We start from the raw sequence: 21,802 nt of genomic DNA on the forward strand, positions 1-21,802 counted from the left end.
AAATCACGAAAAAATAGTCCAAAATCACTCAAAATATTGCATATTTTCTCACTTAAACAACTGAAACACACAGTATGTTCCCCTGTGACTGAATTAAAATGTATTCATGGACAGTTTAGCCTGAATATTTCAACACGAACAATGAAATTTGTGAAACAACAATAAAAAACAACAACAAACAACAATGAAATTTGTAGAAATGAGTAATCAAAATACTTGTTGGCATACTAAAGATACTTGTTCAGTTTTTAGTAGAGAGTTTTTCTTTTCTTCTCAAACAGCCGAGTTGTCTTTCTTTGTCACTGTTGTCAAGCACAAATGCTTTCAAAAGAATGTTTGATAAAGTAAGACATGCTCCTTGAATTACAACCATTGGACTATCAATACGACGCAAAGCATGGCTGAGATGAGCTCGGCAGCAATGCAAGTTGCACTTACCAAACAGTTTATAGGCTGAGTGTACAAAATGTACTGTTGAGAGTAGAGGTACAGTTAGTCCACCTCTATTTAAGTTTGTGAGAAACTCCGAATTAATCCGATGGTCGTCATCATTTTCAGTTTCGATACACAAGATATTAGCTGGATATTTGCGTTCCAAATATCCAGCTAGAAAAATACATTTATGCTTGACACTGTCATTAGATTGCACTAGGTCTTCAGTGTCAGCAATGGTGATGTCAAATTGATCATCATCAATGCAAATGTTAGAGGTGCAAGGCACATCATGAGACTCGCACGGAGTTGACTCATATTTTAAAAGTGCATGGAGATTTTTGGTTTTTGCAGCTGCCTTGATATCTACAATGTCAATATAGAAATTACCTCCACTGCGTTGTCTGGCTTGACCAAAGAACTTTTCAAGGGCCTCATCAGCAAACACACCAGGTAGAACGTAGATGAAGTTGTGCTGAGTCAGTAGCAACTCTGCGGCTTCGATGTTAGCGTCAATGAAGACTTTACCAGGGCCATGTAATTTACCATAAACTGCAACATTTGTATTGCAATTATCACCTACACAAGAAATTATACTACCACCAGCATTTTTTACCGCTACTAGAGCTTCCAATATAATTTTCTTGAGTTGATCTGAATTAAGTTTTGCAACAGGGTAAATGCGTAGTATATATCTAGGGCCACCAAAATGGCAGACAACTTCAATCACCAAAGCATCTGTTGCAAGAACTTCGGTATCACCAGAACCATTTTGCGCATAACCAACAACACGACCACCTGAGTACCTAAGTGTTTCTGTGAGCTTCACTTCATCAAAAAGAATGTTGACGAGACACTGCTGAGGTTGAAGCTTTTGGAAAAGTTGCTCTAAGTTTTCATCATGGAAACTACAGGAGAGTAGTTTTTTCAACAGTTCCACTCTCGGTAAAACAATTGAACCGGACTTTCGTACCATTTTATATGCAGCTGGAGAAATGTTATGAAGTTCGGCAGCAAGAATATAAAGATTTTTGTCAAAACGTCGACCTTCTGGAGGAGTGAGCAGTAACTGTAACTGAGCATAAATAAACTGGAAATGAGGCGAATCAGAACAACTCATGCTATTCAATTCCTCTACAGCACTTTTTAGATAGTCTGTATCTTTGAATTCATACTCAGTAATGCATGACAGAATTTTGTCTAACTGTGACCATTTACTAAGAAGGCTATTCTTTTGCAGACAACCAGCTTTGAAAAAATATGTTTTAGGTATGTCCTTTCCATTTTTCTCAACACATTTAAGATGCAAAAATCCAAATGACGATTGAACGCATTGAAAATGAAGAAATTGAATAACAGAACGTCCTTTTGCATCAGTTTTAGAAATGTAAATGTCATCACTATCACAAAAAAAAAGATGATCCTTTGAGAAATGCTGCTTGATTTCATTACAAAAAGAAAAAAAGTCAGCTATCTTATCCAGGCCTTCAGTACGGAATCGTTCCTTTTCAGCTCTCACCTCTGCTGAAGCAGTTCTAGGCCTAGTTCTGGGTGCTGAGGAGACCTGCTTTAAGCATGACTTTAAAACTCCAGGGAAAATGGACGGTGGTTGGCTTGGTCTTTTTCCACCTTTAACTGAAATCCATTTACAGTCAAAATGATTAGCACAAGCATAGATCTGCTTAAGCTGTAGCAAACTAGAACGTTCATTTGGCATGGCATCAATCCAGCGGTTTCGTTCTACTTCATCAGTTGGAAATGATACCACTTTAGAGTACGGTTCCTCCCTGTAATTGCCTCGACAACCATATACATTACATTTCTTAGGCATTGTGTGTTATTAACAGAGACCCCTGAAAAAACTTTGTTCCGATTATGAAATAGAAAAAAAGAAAAGTTGCTTTAAAAAATTACCCTACTCTATCGGCATTGCCATAGCCTATAATTGGTTTCATCGTCACATGTGCTTATTTATCAGCTATTGAAGCAGTTAGAAAGCTTTAAAGTCACATATGCTTGTCTGCATGCCTTATTTTAAATATTTATACAGTTCTTTTCCAAAATTCAAAAGATTCGCGGCACACCTGAGAATCTGTGACGGCGCACTAGTATCTGTGATTGGTACCCAAGTTCCGTAACCCGAGAGTGCGAGTTACTAGTCCTTCTATTTAAGGTGTCTATGCGTGTAACTCACTTATTAAGCCAGGATTTCTCCACTCGGGCCCCATGACCCCTGATTGGGGCCATGTGCAGTGGTGTCACTAGTGAGCTATAGTGTAGTACTGCAGCAGGAGGCAATAGGGCAGAGGTCGGGAACCTATGGCTCGCGAGCCAGATGTGGCTCTTTTCATGATGGCATCTGGCTCGCAGATAAATCTAAGCTGGTATTTCTTAGCTCGATTGTTACGAATAAAACTTTTTCTGTAATTTTAAGTCTCATTAACAGTAAGAAACATGTTATTAAAGAGTAAATTCAGGTATTTACCGTAGTCTAAAGTTGTTGGTTTTGCTTAAAAATGAACACGTTAGTTGCATTAATTGTTGAAAAATATTATATGGCTCTCACGGAAATACAATTAAAAATATGTAGCTTTCATGGCTCCCTTAGCCAAAAAGGTTCCCGACCCCTGCAATAGGGGAAGTGATCCATTTATGACCTGCAAGCCAGGCTTCTAATTCAGAAGCCTGGCTCGAGATTACAGAGGTCATGGGTTTTGTAGATTGAAGCCTGGGTCGGGATTACAGAGGTCATGGCTCGTATAAAATGAAGCCTGGCTCGAGATTACAGAGATCATGGCTCGTATAAAATGAAGCCTGGGTCGGGATTACAGAGGTCATGGGTTCTGTAGATTGAAGCCTGGGTCGGGATTACAGAGGTCATGGCTCGTATAAAATGAAGCCTGGGTCGGGATTACAGAGGTCATGGGTTCTGTAGATTGAAGCCTGGCTCGGGATTACAGAGATCATGGCTCGTATAAAATGAAGCCTGGCTCGAGATTACAGAGATCATGGCTCGTATAAAATGAAGCCTGGGTCGGGATTACAGAGGTCATGGGTTCTGTAGATTGAAGCCTGGGTCGGGATTACAGAGGTCATGGCTCGTATAAAATGAAGCCTGGGTCGAGATTACAGAGGACATGGCTCGTATAAAATGAAGCCTGAGTATAGATTGGAAGGGTCATGCCTCGTATGAATCGAAGCCTGGGTCGAGATTACAGAGGTCATGGGTTCTGTAGATTGAAGCTACAGAGGTCATGGGTTCTGTACATTGAAGCCTGGCTCGAGATTACAGAGGGCATGGCTCGTATAAAATGAAGCCTGGGTCGGGATTACAGAGGTCATGGGTTCTGTAGATTGAAGCCTGGGTCGGGATTACAGAAGTCATGGCTCGTATAAAATGAAGCCTGGGACGACATTACAGAAGTCATGGCCGGTATAAATTGAAGCCTGAGTATAGATTGGAAGGGTCATGCCTCGTATGAATCGAAGCCTGGGTCGAGATTACAGAGTTCATGGGTGCTGTAGATTGAAGCCTGGTTCGAGATTGGAAGGGTCATGGCTCATATAAAATGAAGCCTGGGTCGACATTACAGAAGTCATGGGTTAGGCTATGTAGCCTATGACTGGAAAGTTCACAGCTTTTTTTACTAAAGGTTTGATCGACAATAAAGAGGTCATGCCTAAAAAGGCTGGTTTGAAATGAAATAGATCATGTTTTTTAATTAAATCCTGTATCACTAAGTTTGCGTTGTGCAGTAAATTATCATACATTACCTATATTACGGAAATTAAGCCCCACAAATTACACACGAAGTTAAATTGAATGCCACAGGAATGTTGAGTTATGCAAAACCACAAATACATTATGCAAGTACATGATAAAATTATTGTTGAACTGCTTATTTGTGGTGTTTCTGATAAAATGCCTGCTACCAATTACTTTTTTTCTCCTCACATGTTGATTACCCTATTGTCTTTTGTTGTACTTTACAGGTATATAGTGATTTGCTTAGCTATTGAAGAACATAAAAATGGAGTGGTTTGACCATACATTATTACTGCATGTTAGGATTTTTGATGCAGACCATTTCACGTTGCTCCTAGGATTGTGAAATCATTCACGTGACCCACGTTCAATTGGGAAGTCTCCTGACTGCATGAGTTAAAGAAAACACATTTACAGATGAATGTATTTGTAGTGAGGAAATTGTTTAAAAGTACTTTCTTCAACACCTTCCTTTCCGCTGATATGCTTTAATTCAATAAATCATTTACAGTAACGCTTGCCTGACTTATAATTGTACCACAAACAGATTAAGAACTGGAAAGAATTTTATTACAGTACATGAATTAAATTGTGCAATGTTTGCATAAGAACTGTTCTTTTTCTGCCGGTTCAGGAGAGCAGGATTCGTGTATCCAGCGGCAGCATTGATCACATGCATACTGAAAGAGAAATAGGCAAAGCAGTTTGATATTGCTGTAATAGAAGCCTTAATGTTATGACATTACATTGAACAACTTCAGGCGAAAACTATTTACCCATGCAGTGCTCCTTGATGTTGTTTTCGAACAATGAACACAAAATTCGTCAAGGTTCTCTTCGTCTAAAAACAAAACATGAAGTGAAATAATATTATTTTTCATTGAATTAATGGGACCCCAAATAAATTAAGCATGGACTTACCACAATGTCTAAGCAGCATATTTCCAATTGCAATGCGTATTGCATTACAATCTGTGGAAGCCTCTCTAAATTCTTGAAATTCATTTTTCATGTATTGCTGGGCAGCCTACATAAACATAACGTAGAAGTAGCTTTCAGTGGATAGGCATTTTCAAGTTTACAATATTTTGTCACATATAATCCAGAAAAATGTATAATCTCCCACATATGTCCACAGTCTAAATGTTCTATGAATTGTAAAGTGCACATTAGCACTCAACTAGTAAAAGTCAAGCTCTTCTTCTACAATTATTATGCAATTGTGGTCTTACATACATATTGAACAACAAATATTATAGCTATAAGGCAAACTACCATGTGGCTGCATCGTTAGGGCGTAACAAGATATGAGTTAGGGGCTTAATCTTGTATGATTGAACACTTACCATGAGAGAGAGGGGCCCACAACTGTGGGAATCTTTTTGTACATTGTGGCTGTACATCACCACTTTTGCGTCTTCGTAAGATGAATTTGGTTGATGCAATTTCATGTTATGAAATTTCTGGAAGAATCTATTTACAATTGAAATATATCAGTACAGTATAAATACTTGTAAAGTACCGAACCCGAATTTTAAGCTCATGCGAGCCCGAGTGATAGGTGTGATAATATTACAAACATTGAAATTTGTTTGTGAAAGCACAAAGGTCCTTATTGACTCACTGTTGGGTACATTAAAATCCCATATGTCCACGGTATACCACCTGTGTATTTGTTAATAGTAATAAAACTTTTTTGTCAATCATTGGACAAATTTCATGTACCATTCCATGACAGATTACAAGCCAATGTTTTAATCACAGCTTCAGCTTACGTTAAATTAGTTGTAATGGTTGGAGCGATGGTCTTTTCCCTCCCAAGTGGATCATAAATAAACACTTCAGCGTTAGTAACATCAATTGCCTTCAAATAATGTAACGGTTAGGCAGATAGCTAGTGTTACAAATAATCTCAATACATTGAATTTGAATCTCACCAAAAACACCCAGTGTGCTCCAGTGTTTATCATAGTTACAACTGGTTTCATGAAACGCGCAGTTACCTAAAAACAAACTTCATAAACAACATTTAAAAAGGAGCAAATTATGGCTTGAACATACCCAGTCGTTATTTCTGCTGGTAAATCTTCCTTTGTGAAACCATAAAGTACCATACTGTGCTGAAACATTATTCCAATCCTCGTTCTTTGAAAGAAATTTTCAAACCACATGTGAATTCAAACGTGAAATACATACAATTCCAAAGTAAACCAATAACAACTGTATGGAGGTAGAATACCTTATATAATATATGTTTTACACTACAGCACATTCACTACACTAAATCAAATACAACATGCTAGTTGTGGTGCTAAAATCAAGTTTAAAGTATATTGTTTTTCCTCAATTTTACCTTATTTGTAAGCTGTGAAAGGGAATATTTCCTAATGTGAAGTATAAAAATTATATAAATGAAAATACCAAAGCATACCTCAATACATAAGGCTTCTAGTGCTGCATCAATTACCTAAAGATAAAGAGACATACCTACACTTAGCCTGTTTACATACAACCTATACCATGAAGAAAAATTATTAGATCAGCAGATTATTTCCGTGTGCACATATCATAGGTAGGGTAAGGTTTTTCAAAAATGACTAAGTACTGTTTAGGTTGACATTGTAATATAGCCCCTATGAGTATAATGACTGTAACAACAAGGGCTGCACATGCTCACAATATCATCGAGCCAATTGCTTCCTTGAAGAAGACATAAACTTTTTTTCTTTAAAACAACATTTCCAAAAACTGATTCAACTCTGTCACCATCATGATGAGAACACCAAAGCTCTTCAATATCTAGTAAAGATTATAAAAGCATTGGGCATTCAGTTTCTACATCATGTAAAACAAACAAGCAAAATAAATTGAAATTTAAGCAATACTTAGTCTAATTTGTATGTAAAATTTACCCAGATATTTTCTCGGAATTAATTTTCTAGGTGATGGTTCTTTTTCAAATGATGAACTACTTGCCAAGAGCTCATCTGCAATTTCTGTACTTTCATTTTTCTCAACCGGTAGACTCAACTGGTAGACTACTATACTTTACTTTACCAGTATGTACTGGTAGACTACTATAAGCTACAACCTATAATATTCATTTTTACGATTGCTTAATAATAAATTTAACCTGATACAGGCCTAGCCTAACTTTCAATGCAGTCAAAACACATGACTTAAAATAATTCAATAGGCCTACACACTGACACAGTAATTTCTTTAACATTAATCAGCTTCCGCATTCTGCTAGCCTAGTTCTAAAAAAAAGCAAAAGAGCTCGACTGGGCTAACCTTCCTGCCTTCTGATTCAACCTATTTACCCTTTTCTGATATCGACCCAGGCTTCAATCTACAGAACCCATGACCTCTGTAATCTCGACCCAGGCTTCAATCTACAGAGCCCATGACCTCTGTAATCCCGACCCAGGCTTCAATCTACAGAACCCATGACCTCTGTAATCCCGACCCAGGCTTCAATCTACAGAACCCACGACTTCTGTAATCCCGACCCAGGCTTCAATCTACAGAACCCATGACTTCTGTAGCTTCAATCTACAGAACCCACGACTTCTGTAATCCCGACCCAGGCTTCAACTACAGAACCCATGACCTCTGTAATCCCGAGCCAGGCTTCATTTTATACGAGCCATGACCTCTGTAATCTCGAGCCAGGCTTCAATCTACAGAACCCATGACCTCTGTAACTTCAATCTAATGAACCCATGACCTCTGTAATCTCGAGCCAGGCTTCAATCTACAGAACCCATGACCTCTGTAACTTCAATCTAATGAACCCATGACCTCTGTAATCTCGAGCCAGGCTTCTGAATTAGAAGCCTGGCTTGCAGGTCATAAATGGATCACTTCCCCGCCTCGCAGGAGGAGGCTAGTCTGGCTAAGCAAAGCGAGACAGTGGAAGTTTCTCACGTTTTTTAATCTTTGGCTTCTTATACCCGGAAGCACTTGTTTGCCACCAGTGAGCAGTGCTTATGTAAAATTAGCGACGTAAAGGCTACTGTACACGCAGTAGTGAGGTAAGAATTGTTTTGCAATCAATGATTTACATTTTTTATTGATGAACAAGGAGCCACCGATTTTAAAGGTTGGGAACCACTGTATTAAGCTATACATGTATGTTTTCCTAAATCATAGCCTTCATAGGCTAACTCAGGGGTGGGCAAACTTTTTGTACTGAGGGCCACATTTGAAAAAATGTTGCAGCCGGGGGGCCGCACACTCTCATTACAAAGTAGGAAAATTTACCCGGTGTGTAAATAAACGCATATACATATTAAAAACAATTTTTGTATTTCACACTCAGTTACGTTTAAAGCTATGCAATCATTATCACAAAAGTTAATGAGACTTGTGCAACTGTTTACAGTTTTTCACGATCTTCTGTAAATTGAGAGCAAGTTTACTGGTAGATATCTTCATAACATCACGCAAGTTGGTGTCTGTCAGCAAAGACCTGTTCTTCGATGTGTTTATGTTTAAACAAGAAAATGCTTGTTCGCATATGTATTTGGATCCAAATAGTGCCAAAAACTTAGCAGCAAAGTTTTTTAAGTTTGGAAACAAATCGTCAGACAATGACTTGTAAAAGTCAGGCAGTGAATCTGACTTAAACTTCTCTTTCAAGTCATTATTTGCTTGCAAATCCAGCAGTACCACCTGTAAATCCTCAGGACCCGAATAAACTTCTGTAGTATTTGTATTTTATGATCAAACAATGCGTGAAAAGTGTACGGCTAGTTGCTGAGAGCATGTTACAATACATGCGCGACTGACATGTGTGTTTACGCACTGAGAGTGAAGAGAAAAACACACTCGTAAAGGGAATAATATTTTGTCATGTAACTTGTTTAATTAAAACAATAAGTGATGAGTAGGAGTTTCTGCAAGTGCCGGCGGGCCGTAGTTTGCCCACCCCTGGGCTAACTGATAAGTAGACCTAATTGAATACAACAAAATGCGATAAACGAAAAGGAATCAAGATGTAAAAACGCTTATGGCCCCTAAAATGGTATTTTTGAAGGAGCATGGCCCAATAATGCCGCTCTTTCTACGGTAGTGCGAGAAGAATTACACAGCCTGACGGTTTTATTATAAAAATATTCTGTATGTGTTATGGCGGTTTCATATTTTCTTATATATTACAATATTTGTTTGGTGCAGTTCCAGAGCCCTAACATGTGCAACCTGGTGTGGGCGCAGGTCACGTGTTGTACAATTGCAAATGGGTGCAGATGTGCAGTATCTTGTGGGTGCGATCTCGTGTGGTTGCAATCCCATGGTGATGAAATCAGTGTGTAACGCTAGATGTCATATTGAACAAGTTAAGTGCATAGGATTCAAACCACTGTAAAATAAGAACTAGACAACACATTTGCAAATTTTTTATAATGTAGTGGTTTCATATGTTACTCACCTGAGCAAAATCTTTACAATCCGATGCCGAAAATGCTTGTAATTTAAAAAAGAATCAAAGTGGGTTGAAAATTTTCACTGTAAAATACAGGCAATCGGAAAAATTTTGCCACTCCAAAAAAATAGTGGCGATAATTTGGAAAGATTTTACTGCCCTGTATGGAAAGCTTACATTTTATCACAAGAACATTTATACCAAAAAAGGTAGGATTTGTGTATTACCATACGCCATGCCAGTAATAGTATTCTAATTATTTTCTGCCACCACTAATCCCTATTCTAATAATTGTAGCCGAGTCTAAGGCCTTTGGCTTCACCTTGGTTATTCATGCAACTGCAAAGAAATTCTACTGCACTTGCAATGTTTATATATCTGTTTCTTGTGACACGGTTTTATGACGCCATGTCAGAAAAGCCGAAACTGATATTATTGCCAGTGGTGTAGCAATATTTGCTCCTTCCCTACACTGGAGATTTCTGACACATCATACAAGCTTTCCATACAGGGCCCTTGTTATGTCGGAATTTTTCATCAATTATTAGGCTTTAGTACTTTTGTGCTATAGTTACTTTTTTACTGACGTTACTAAAAATATGGAACGATGGACTGGAAAAGTAGCTTTAGTGACTGGTGCGTCAGCTGGTATTGGAGTTGCTATTGTTGAAAAACTTGTCGAAAATGGAATGAAAGTAGTTGGTTGTGCTCGAAATTCAGAGAAGTTGAATGATATTGCAACAAGAGTCAACAAAACAGGTCCTGGTGAAATGTATGCTCAAAAGTGCGATTTAAATGATGAAAACGACATATTAAAAATATTTAAGTTCATCAAAGAAAAATTTGGCACAATTCATATTTGTGTGAATAATGCTGGGTTATCTCATCACGCTTCTTTGATGTCTGGAAAGACAGAGGTTTGTCAAGTTCTATAGCATATGTCAGTATGTGTAATAAGCTCAGAAGTAAAAGCCTTTACTTTTCGTATATTGTATATATTAATTATTGATTTAATGTGTATATTATTTGACAAATGATTGAGATGGTCATTCTGAGTTAGTTGTAACACTTGGCAAATTTCGTAGCATTGGAGGGAAATGGTCAATGTCAATATTCTTGGTTTATGCATTGTAACTCGTGAAGCAACCACTTTGATGAAAGATACTGGTGTTGATGACGGGCATATTATCAACATTAACAGTATGTCTGGACACAGAGTTACCACGCCATTTTATTCGGCTACAAAATTTGCTGTTACAGCATTAACTGAAGGTTTGCGGCAAGAGCTACGAGCTGCAAAGAGTCACATCCGGACTACTTCTATTTCTCCTGGACTTGTAGAAACAGAATTTGCATATCGGTAATAAAAGTAAAATGCTCATTGCACAGCTTAGATTAATTTATTTGTACATACATTGTTATAAATTGTATCACATACATACAGCCTGATACAGGACAAGCAAGATGCAGCTGATGTAAAAAACTACTTGTTATTTCTACTGTTTTGCATTTAGGATGAACCCTGACAATCCAGAGAGGGCAAAGAAAATGTATGCAAATTTTCATTGTCTACAAAGCAATGACATTGCTAATGCTGTTCTATTTGCCATCTCTTCCCCATCCCACATGGAAATTAATGACATACACATTAGACCAACTGAGCAAAAGTCATAAGATAAAGCCTCAGGTGTTTGCTCATTTGAAGATGATTTTGATTTACTTATAGTGTTGGTTAATTCCGTTGTTTTTACAATAATTTCTGGAAACTCTGTGTTTACTTGGCGTAGCGTACATCAATGGATTTTTTTATTGGCCTTAAAATTCATACGGAATAGTTTATATCTAGTGTTACCATTTGAGCTTGTCATCAGAAAAGATCATCGTTTTGATACCTTATGGCTGCACTATGCGTGACATGAAATTTTTTTGTCTAACGATGTTGTTTTAATTGAGTTTCAGTTTTTTTCTATCAGTTTTATTTACTTTTCTTTGCAATAGAGTCTGGGGCAGATGACCGTGAAGTCTTTTCGCTGCCCCACACCAATCAAGTGTGTTACGATCCTTTTTAGTTTTTTAAATGATGAAATTAACTCTCTCTTGACTGGTAGCCTACAGGTTAATGATATTGAAACAATAAACGTTCCATCACAAATTTCAAGTGATCATTTTGTCCATGGCGAAATCATACAAATGCACACAATCCATGAAAGCAACTGTACAGTAGTAAAAGAACCGCGTAATTGAAGTAGGAAAGCGATTAAGAAATTAACAACTCAATTCATAGAACTTGAATTTGTTTCACGACCCTAAAATTACATTTTGCGACCGATATTATAAGAAGTCCTGGTCCAACATATCCTAACTGTCTTCAATTCAACCCTAGCCTTGCACTTCCACTAGAGCTTAGGTAGCACCTTGCCAAAGTTGGCGCCCGTGACAACAATATTGCAGTTTCAAAGCCGAGATTCTGTAACGTTAGAGTGGAACTCATAGCTGGGGTTGCCATACGTCCTGCTTTTGGAGGATTTGTCCTTTTTTTTTCATGACGATTAAATTGTCCTACTAGGGCGGGCTAAAATCCCAAAATGTACTCGTTTTAGTTCGAATTGGCAGCAGCTGGCCAACAAATGTAGATGCAAGTTGTTTTTTTACATATAGGCTATTACGGTTTATATCAAACTAGTAAAGCATTCAGAAAGTTTAAATTTCTGTTGGCGCTAAGGCCAATGGTTGTAGTGTCCTTGTATGTGTTGTCACAAACGTTTTATTACAATTGCTAAAAAGTACAAATGATGCTTGTTTGATGCATTAGCTTTCAAAGATAGAACAGAATAAATGTGTTATTTCCTCAATTACCGATACAACTATAAGAAGCGCAAATAGATAAATGAAAAATTGAAGATTCCGCCGTGTTGGGAGTTACAATCACCGCAATTCAACTAACTTATTTTCAGAAATCAGAAAACTGTTGTTTATTCGTGCCGTGCCCGGTTTTTCTTGTAGTGAAGAATAAAACGTTGGCTTAGCTACTGTGGTCCTTTGGCAGTTAATTAGTTCCTAAATTTAATCAGACGTTTCTTGTATTATTGCGAAGATATTCCAAATTTTATCTAAACTTATTCCAACAGTCTAACTTTGGGAAAGAACAAAAACTAAGTTTCTTTTAAATTACAATATCACTGTTATTTTACTTGCATAGAAAGTGAATCCATGTCACGCATTTCACACAATTAAAGTTACAAGTGCAATAGCGAAATAAGGGAGGGCCATGGCCCCCCTCATGAACCAAATTGTTTTTGATTAATGTCGTTTTTTAGTCTTCATTACTTTTCGTTTATCAAATTTTCTTGTTTGCTTCTCCTTATCAGCTGTCACCTAGGAAATCATATACTTAACGGAACGGCGTTTTAAAATCGATGTTGACCGTGACACCATAAATTGCCGCTAATGTTGTTTAAATATGAAAATACAATTCATTCTGAGGCGGAAAAACTCAAAATCACCTCAAAAACATAAGCATCGTCTAATCAACAAATACGACATTAATGCAAAGTTTGACATAAAAATAGTAATAAAAATGTATCACTGATAAAAAGTGGATATAACAACAATGACCAGAAAAACAGAAGTTTTTCAAAAGAAATTATTTCAAAGAATTTTATAGAAACCAACACTAAAAACGAAAAACAAGTGTTGCCAATTCATTTAATCATGATTTTACTTGCAAAACAATAATTGGATAAATCTTAGGCAATCGCAAGGTTTCAATTCGGTTAAATATAAAGCCATCTGATGATAACACTGGTACGTACATTTTCATAGTACAGTATATCAGGGCACAAATTAAGGCAATGTTTCCAATCACATTTGGGTTACCATATTTTCATCACCAAAAATGACACATTTTTGGTAAACATTTTAACTGTTGCTTGTTATTAAGAATCGTCTATATACCGGTAATGCACAAAAACAATGTAAGCAATAGACATTGGAGCCGAAATTTAAGTGTTAATGAAAGCAACAAACAATGAAGTTTCATCCAAAAAAGCAAAAATAAGATTATCCGATTTAATTGTCGGATTTTGCCCACGAATATTTGGCCGTTCACTTTACTTTTTTCAACAATACAGCATCAGCTTTTACAATATCATGAAACTGGTTGCACCTAACATGATTGAAATTGTACACCACCATTAATATACCTGTACTTGCAACTGACTCAAACAGAAATCTCTCTCTTTCTTTCCACCATTTTGGCTGCATTAAGGAAAAAATACGCTCCACATTAGCGTTGTGAGCTACAATGCTGAAGTAAAACTGCGAAATTTTTAACAGTCCACTGAAAAATTCAGTGGTGTTGCAAGTTTTAAAATATTCTGTTCATCTTTCATGTGCCATCATTTCACGATGCAGCGTTCCATTTGTTTCAAGCTGTTTTTCCACAAACTTGCGCAGGTTTTGGTATTGGTCAAAAAATTTAGCTTCATGAAGATCAAAATTTTTCTGATGCAGATAATAATCCATGCATGGTTCAATATTTTCGCACTTGGTTGTTTGCTACAGGATTCTCCAATCAAAACATTCGAATTCAGCAAACAATGTGGTCCATTTATTACGATAATCAACACAAGAATCGTACAACACAGACACGTTTGAGATGAACTGGTTACAGTCATGATCTTTACCTTCTTCTCTGAGTTTACTCAAGTTTGATTTTATTTGGGTGGCTATGAACATATGTTTTTGTCTTTCCTTTATTGTAGATTTTACAGCATCAAGAGCAGGTCTAACTTCAATTATTGATGCTTTTGACCTTTCAATATTCTGAACTTGTTCATGAAAAACAGCAACAAACGATTGCAAATGTTTTAAATATAGTTCGATCACAGAAGTTTCATAAAATCGTTTCATAAAATCGTAAAAACAACTGGTGGTTTTTCATTGGACGTGAAATATGACTGCAGGTAGGGTAGATTTGAAGCAACCTTGACAAGCTAGGATAAAGTGATAACCACCTAGTAACGCTACGAGAAGCAAGTTTTTGGTACTCTGTATCCACGAAGTTGCAATTATCCTTCAACTCTTCTATGGGCATGGTATAAATGCATAAATACTGATAGGTGTTGCAAATGATACTTTCAATACTCATCTGACTTGTACCATGATGCAAACAGCTATTGAAAATATGTGCCGGGCAACCAATGCCAACCAGTTTTGGCCAGTCGTTCTCCAATCCAGAAAAAACGTTGTCACCATTTCTATGGGCCAAACCACCAAAGTTAAAGTCACAGTTATCACTAGTACACGAAACACATTTTTCAGCTAAGCCCATCTTTGACAAGGTTTCTTTCACTTTGTTTGCGATTGCTAAAGATGTTTCGTTTGTAGTACTTTTCACTTCAAGCAATTTACATTGAAGACAACCATTTTTCCATTCGAAATATTGTATCAAAATCGGGAAATGTTTGGTATTTTGTGATTACTACCATGAGTTGTTACTACAAGATATATAATGTCATGTCCTCGTATATTGTTCAGTACATACTGAACAGTCATAGAGACAAGAACATTATTAACAATAGCTTCTACTTCAGTCCGAGCACAAGAATACTTTTTCGAAAGGTTTCAATCGGGGAATAATTTCCTCATCAGATTAGAAGTACAACCGTTGGACTTGTAGCTCTGATGATGCTTTACAGTGTGAAATGTCATGGTGGCTTCAGCAGCCACAGCAACATTATCTTCAGTTTGCGATGAAAACTTATAAAAACACTCAGTAACTTTTGCTGAGGATGTTTTTTCTCTAACAGCTTTTTATGCTTTAAGCTTTCAACATGCAAATCTATGCTAAGCCCACCTTTATATATGCTAAGCCAACCAGTTAATCTGTAGTCAATCCAACGCATTGTCCGATCTTTCTGGTGATAACTTGGTGTCGCATCAACTCCAGCATTTGTTAATAAAGTCGATGCCGGCTTGGCTACTCGGCAAGACAATCTTAGTGCAGCTAACACTTTGCCTTCATGCTTCAAGGGTCAACAAGCAACGATGTGGTATTTACAGAAGTTTAATGACCTGATATAAGCTTGTCCATGTAATGTATTGAACATTTTACCATAAAATACTCTTCAGACTAGTAAAACGAATCTCGAAAAAATTATACTGGTCAACAATTTTTCAAAAGTTGTTTGCTTCCGATAAGAAAACAGTTGATTCTTATGTATTTTTGGATGCTGAATCCAAAAATGTCGGTTAAAATTGCTGATTAGCTCTAGTTTAAAAGATAAAAACTTTTTTCATATTTCAATGTGGATCTACATATGGCAAGCCTTGGTGCACTTTACTGAACACAACAGTAACAATCTACAAACAGTGTAATAATTGCATGCGTTTATATTTCAGCATAGCATATGCAACAAATAATTTTCACTTTTCAAATATAAATTTCTAATCTGTTACTTTCCTTTTGGCCTGTCGCTTGTATACGGTTAATGGAGCATCCCTAGATATCATCCAGCAAAAGTCAGCAAGCATTGATTGATTCTGTTTTCCCTGGTACCTCTTTTCCATTGTAGATATGCATTGGTGAAATCGCTCACCATGCTCATCACTAACGTCTCCACAGTTTGGTGGAAAAAAATCCAGGTGCGAGTCCAAAAAATGTATCTTCATTGACATGTTGCACCCCATGCATCTGTATGCTTTAATAAGATTGGACACCAATTCCGTGTTGTTGTCAGCTCCTTTGTTCCCCAAGAATTTTGTGGCCAGCAACTTAAACGCTTCTCATGCAATTTTCTCTTTGCCAAATAACACTTGATCAAATTCACCGTCTTCGAGAAGGTGCCTTATCTGGGGACCTATAAACACACCTTCCTTTATTTTGGATTCGCTCATTCGGGGAAATTTTTTGCTGAGGTACATGAAACTAGCTCCTGCTTTGTGCATTGCCTTGACAAAGTTCTTCACTAAACCAGCAACCAGTTCTATGTGCAACGGTGGCAACAAAATCTTATTTGATTCAACAAGTGGTGGATGTAGAACGTTTTCTTCCTGGAGTCAATGATTGGCGGAGAGGCTAGTCTCTATTGATGTAGTGGGAATCTTTCGCTCGACTATCCCATTCAGAAAAGAAAGCAGCAGTACTTAGTATAACCTAGCTGTAGACCCATAACAAGAGCTACTACCTTTAAGTCACCACACAGCTGCCATTGATGTTCGTCATACTTTATGCATCTTAGAAGTTGCTTTATGTTGTCATATGAAGATTTGCACCACAGCAGTTACAGCATATGTGAGGGGCCCAACTCTTGCCCTGATCATCAACTTTGCATCCAAAATACAAGTAGAATACAAGGTTTGCTTTCCTGACCACAGCCGTTGTACTTCGCTTTTGTGCAGGAAAAGTTATTTCACCACAAATGTAGCAGAAAATGTCTGCTTTATTTATGCATTTACGAGGCATCTGCAGAAAGTGCAGTTAAGGCTAATCACATGAAGTTTTTACAAAAGAAGCAAGCAAACAACCCCACTCAAACATGTCAAAATATGAATACACACGTCATCTACCATCCAACAAATATATTAAGTGCCCGACTCTATCTGACCGATGCAAGCTACAACAGAAAAACGCACACTGCTTTCCGCGTAAGCAAGTAAAGCACATTTTGGCATGGTGCCATATCTCAAAAACTAGAGCTAATCAACAAATTTAAAGTTGATATTCGTGATCAGCGACCCCAAATTAGCCAAGATTGACCTCATTCGTTTCAGAAGCAAATTGGCTGTTGACCAGTATTATCAACTCCGCACATTTTGAATTGAAATTTTTAATGATATGATTTCTCAGTTGATGTAAACTGATGTAAAATATATATTAACATAACTTATATGAAAATCATAAACGTAATCATTAGCATAATTGAGTATGTTTTAAGTACATTACTATTTCAGATATACAACCCTCATATTAAGATACAGCAATGTCCTTATTTTTGTTCTCATTAAAATGTTGTATTTTCCACCACTTATGTGTTTCGATGTATTTGAAGAAATCGACTCCAACTCTTTACTTCGATTTCCTGGAACGGCCATTTGACGAATAGAGGTATGAAGAATTGAGAATCAACAGCGAAACAAAATATTAAATGAAATTATGTGACTTTATTAAATATGTTTGTATTATTTTCAAGATACAATTTTCCCAGAACATAACGTAGAATTTCGTTTCCCTAAAACAGCCTTCAAACCATTTCCTGTCCTCGTTTGTAGCTGCGTTTCGTGTCGCTTTTGTATGTCTTGAGTTATAACATGCTTCCCTGTATTGGCTTATAACAGCTGTTTGTATGTAATGCAATGGTTACGCTCGTTATCACTACTCTTCTAGTATAACCGAGTCTAATTTGGACCTTTTTCAGTCTAGTACTCAAGCCTGTGTTTCGTGATGTTGTTCTAGTCCAGTGGTTCCCAACCTTTCTACACCGGGAGACTGGTAAAGATCTTAAAAAATGTTCACGGACCGGTAGATATTTTAAATAAATGTTCACGTACCTGCAACAAAAAATCGTAGTGAATAGATCAGATAGGTGTAATCGTTTTGTTAACCAAAGTTGTCGTTGTGTTTGCGGTATCAATGAAGGCGAGATACGCCAGTTTTACTGCTGTGAATCGGCCAGGAGTAAAGTGAGTTTTACAAGGAGTAACAGCTTTGCAATGCTTATGAGTCCCTATTAAAACTTGCTTGGCAGAAAGTAAGATATTTTGCGGACTGGCCAAAAAATTACGCGGACCGGCGGTTGGGAACCATTGTTCTAGTCCTTAGTAGAATTGGAATTTATTACGATGTCAATCAAATGAACAGTGACGTGGACAAACTTTGTCGAGTTGAATGCAAGTTTGATAAAATTAGTATCCTAGTTGCGTAAGATTGCACGACCGATAGATACGATACTCATTGAATATAACCAGAACCAAAGGTGGGCAGTCGGTACTTTAAAAGTACCGTCGAGTACGGTACCGTTTTTAGGTAAAACATGTACTGACGGTTCCGGTATTCGATAATATTCTACAAAAGTAGTTCGGTACCGGTACTTTTTGTGTAAAAGATGCTGCGCTGCAAATGCAATGTTTGCCGCAATTATGCTCTCAGTAAAGGTATACTTATTGGTGAATGAATCAACAATGTAATAAAGAAATTTAAATTATCTCATTCATTAACCACATTTTACAATTACATGTTTTTGTTCTTTTCCAGCATTTATTTCTATTATCATAAGCCACAATTTCGCTTCTAAAACCATGGAAAGATGGATTGGAAAAGTAGCTTTAGTCACTGGTGCATCAGCTGGTATTGGAGCTGCTATTGTAAAAAAACTTGTCGAAAATGGAATGGAAGTGGTGGGTTGTGCTCGAAATTTAAAAGAATTAAATGAGATAGCCACAAAAGTCAATAAAGCTGGCCCTGGTCATATGTATCCTTACAAATGTGATTTAGTTGATGAAAATCAAATCCTAGCTGTTTTTGAATACATTAAAAAACAATTTGGAACGATTCACATTTGCATAAATAACGCTGCAGTTTGCTACCATACTCCCATGGTGTCTGCAGATACTGAGGTTTGTTTCTTTTTATGTTACGATTTTTACTTCAAATTTAGAATTTTAAGAGCAAAACCAAGTCTGACTAGTATGTAATGATTTTTCCAGCATTTGAAAGAAATGATCAATGTTAACATTCTTGCCTTGTGCATTACAACTCGAGAAGCAATCACTTTGATGAAAAACACAAATATAGATGATGGACACATTGTCAACATTAACGGCAACGCAGGGCACAAGATCTATTTTGAGACATTTTATTCGGCTACAAAATATGCTGTTACAGCACTCACGGAGGGTTTACGACAAGAGCTACGTGCTGCAAATAGCCGCATTCGTGCAACTGCAATCTCGCCTGGCCTAGTGAAGACAGAACTTATGTATCGGTATGGTCTCAATATTTCTACTTTAAATATGATGAAAATTAGAAAATTGTATGACAATTAGTTCTATATAAACCTATACTTTTATCTTTTAACACATTTTTTTATGCGATGGTTGTAGACAAAAAGTAATCTTAAAAATTGTGATAAAAAATTTATAATATAACAGGATGCACAAAGATGATTCACGAAGTGTAGACGAGTTGTATGCCACAAAGCCTTCTCTACAACCTGATGATGTCGCCAATGCAGTTTCATTTGCTATTACATCTCCATCACACATGGAAATCAATGATATGCGTATAAGACCAACCGGACAATTGAACTGAAGAGGAATATCGTAAATCTTTCTCACCTTTTTCGAGTTCGAATTGTAAAGTGTAAAACATAAGAATTAAGCGTATTCAAAATCAAGCCGTGTGATACTTGAGTTTTTTTGCTAAGAAGTCAAATAAAATAATCCAAAGTTGTAAGACAGATCGGGTTCGAGCTAAAGTTTAAAAAACGTTGGGTCAGATTCGGGCCCGACTGCAAATCAATGAATCGTCTGTATATATGGTTATCAAGCAGCGAGACAAAGTTTCTAAAAAGTCTACTTCCAACAATGCAAATTGAGTGTTGAAGTTGCTGATACAGAGTTGCATGTTGACTGTTGGAACGAGTTATGGAGGCAAAATAAGGTCATCCACGTTGTCCAAAGTAGATGCTGAAAGGAAATGGTATTACAAAACTCATTATGAAGTGAATACGGCTACGTAACCAATACAATAAAAGCTTCGTTGAGAATAAGAATTTTTGTTAGAATATAGGCTAAGCGGTCATTAAAATTTCGTTAATATCACTAATCGTGGTTTAGCCTACAATTGAACAGTACAGGTATTTTCTAAATGCTTTTGGGACAAATCTATTTCTGCAGGTTGGCTTAAAAATGGCCTAGAAAAAAACTTCTAAATCTTAAACAATTTTCAGAGATTCTGTCATTTACCCTCCTAAATATTATTTTATGCTATCACTAGCGTATTTAGGAAGAAGGCATCGGGCCATACCCACTCACGAACTTAATCTTTTAAAACCATAAACCGTTTTACGTTTTCAGTCTTTTTCGTTTATTGCATTTCCCTGTTTGCGACTACAACGCTACAGCTTCAGCTACAACGCTTTCACAAAGATTACAACGGCATTTTAAAAGTAAAAACTGTAAGTTGGCTGTTCTATTGTCCACATAAATATGAAAATACCTTTCGGTTATACTGTAGACTAATTTCATCGTGCAGCGCGCTGCAGATGAAACCATGAGCTAAAGTTGATTTTACAAAAAAAAGTGTTGTTAAAGAATTGAGATTTAAACAAAGTTAATTTTGCGAAGCAAAAATGGCGTGAATAAATGCAAGTCAATCGAAGCCTAAATTTTTCAGAGTTTATTGAGCTCGTCTCTACTCATTATGTTAAATGCGTTGTAAGTATGAGCCTGCCATACATAGTGTGGAGTAAAATATAAAATTAAAACCAAAGTCAGCTTGCTGTATCTTATATTTTACTCCATACTAAGCCGCTAAGTGCATCTTAGACGATCCATTGATCGCTTGCTTTTTAACAACCGACGCTGAAAAGTTTGTTAGATCCAGGTTTTAGACAAACTTTTATTCTACCATACATAGGTTGGTATTTGTGTCTATCTTCTGCAGGCACGTCAGCTAGTAGCAATTGGCAGAGCAATAACGATTCGTAGCTATATAGCCTACTTGGAGTCCTTTCGTTAATAAAATTATAGTTTAAGCGAATATGTGCCAAGTTTAGCTTCATAAACTCCATCACCTTTTTGTAGGTCTAATTAGACTAGTTAGCTACTGTATTTGTTCAACTTATAAAGAATTGCGCAACTAGCGTATACTTAAAATAACAGCGTCGGCGTGAAAATATTAAAATACTGATAATCCTCACAGTAATATTGTGTTACCAAGTACAACTGTACATAATTAGCAAGCAGTAGCGTATTTAGGGTTGCGTTGGAGTGAGGGAAGCTAAAAAACTTTAAAAATTGATTTTAAAATTCCCGAGCTTGTCTATCCCGCTCAAAATGCCCGAAACGCAAACATTTTGTGTTTTTACGCCTCAAATGCGACTTTAAAACACTTTAACTACACGTTGCGCCACATTGAATCAAAGGAACAGCTAATCTACTTATACAAGAATTAA

The 21,802-nt window shown here is 36.9% G+C and overlaps 3 protein-coding genes across 7 annotated transcripts; 2 read left to right on the forward strand and 1 right to left on the reverse strand.

Moving 5' to 3' along the window:
• Positions 1-4,746: 4,746 nt before the first annotated feature.
• Positions 4,747-7,872, reverse strand: LOC143445550 (uncharacterized). Of its 4 annotated transcripts, none has more exons than XM_076944723.1 (10): positions 7,111-7,872; positions 6,876-6,997; positions 6,630-6,665; positions 6,260-6,343; positions 6,136-6,212; positions 5,974-6,062; positions 5,545-5,671; positions 5,120-5,225; positions 4,975-5,039; positions 4,747-4,878 (listed from the first exon to the last, which is right to left on the reverse strand). In XM_076944723.1, the coding sequence occupies exons 5-10, from the start codon at positions 6,184-6,186 to the stop codon at positions 4,783-4,785; spliced, it is 534 nt and encodes a 177-aa protein (XP_076800838.1). In that variant the 5' UTR covers positions 6,187-6,212; positions 6,260-6,343; positions 6,630-6,665; positions 6,876-6,997; positions 7,111-7,872; the 3' UTR covers positions 4,747-4,782. The 4 variants fall into 4 exon arrangements, with proteins under 4 accessions (XP_076800838.1, XP_076800834.1, XP_076800836.1 ...); XM_076944719.1 differs by having other exon boundaries at positions 6,136-6,201; positions 7,111-7,868; XM_076944721.1 differs by lacking the exons at positions 6,876-6,997; positions 7,111-7,872 and having other exon boundaries at positions 6,136-6,201; positions 6,630-6,863.
• Positions 7,873-8,095: 223 nt separating this feature from the next.
• On the forward strand, positions 8,096-11,778 carry LOC143445547 (dehydrogenase/reductase SDR family member 11-like). Its single transcript, XM_076944716.1, has 3 exons — positions 8,096-10,543; positions 10,712-10,986; positions 11,141-11,778. Exons 1-3 carry the CDS (start codon positions 10,226-10,228, stop codon positions 11,298-11,300), a joined length of 753 nt encoding a protein of 250 aa, XP_076800831.1. The 5' UTR covers positions 8,096-10,225; the 3' UTR covers positions 11,301-11,778.
• Positions 11,779-17,620: 5,842 nt separating this feature from the next.
• On the forward strand, positions 17,621-20,020 carry LOC143445546 (dehydrogenase/reductase SDR family member 11-like). 2 transcript variants are annotated; one of them, XM_076944715.1, is made up of 4 exons: positions 17,621-18,601; positions 18,880-19,241; positions 19,332-19,609; positions 19,776-20,020. In XM_076944715.1, exons 2-4 carry the CDS (start codon positions 18,924-18,926, stop codon positions 19,933-19,935), a joined length of 756 nt encoding a protein of 251 aa, XP_076800830.1. In that variant the 5' UTR covers positions 17,621-18,601; positions 18,880-18,923; the 3' UTR covers positions 19,936-20,020. The 2 variants fall into 2 exon arrangements, with proteins under 2 accessions (XP_076800830.1, XP_076800829.1); XM_076944714.1 differs by lacking the exon at positions 17,621-18,601 and adding an exon at positions 18,641-18,779.
• The last annotated feature ends 1,782 nt before the right edge of the window (positions 20,021-21,802 follow it).

This window comes from Clavelina lepadiformis, chromosome 2 (assembly GCF_947623445.1).
Source record: "Clavelina lepadiformis chromosome 2, kaClaLepa1.1, whole genome shotgun sequence".
In the NCBI taxonomy this organism is placed as follows: Eukaryota; Metazoa; Chordata; class Ascidiacea; order Aplousobranchia; family Clavelinidae; genus Clavelina; species Clavelina lepadiformis.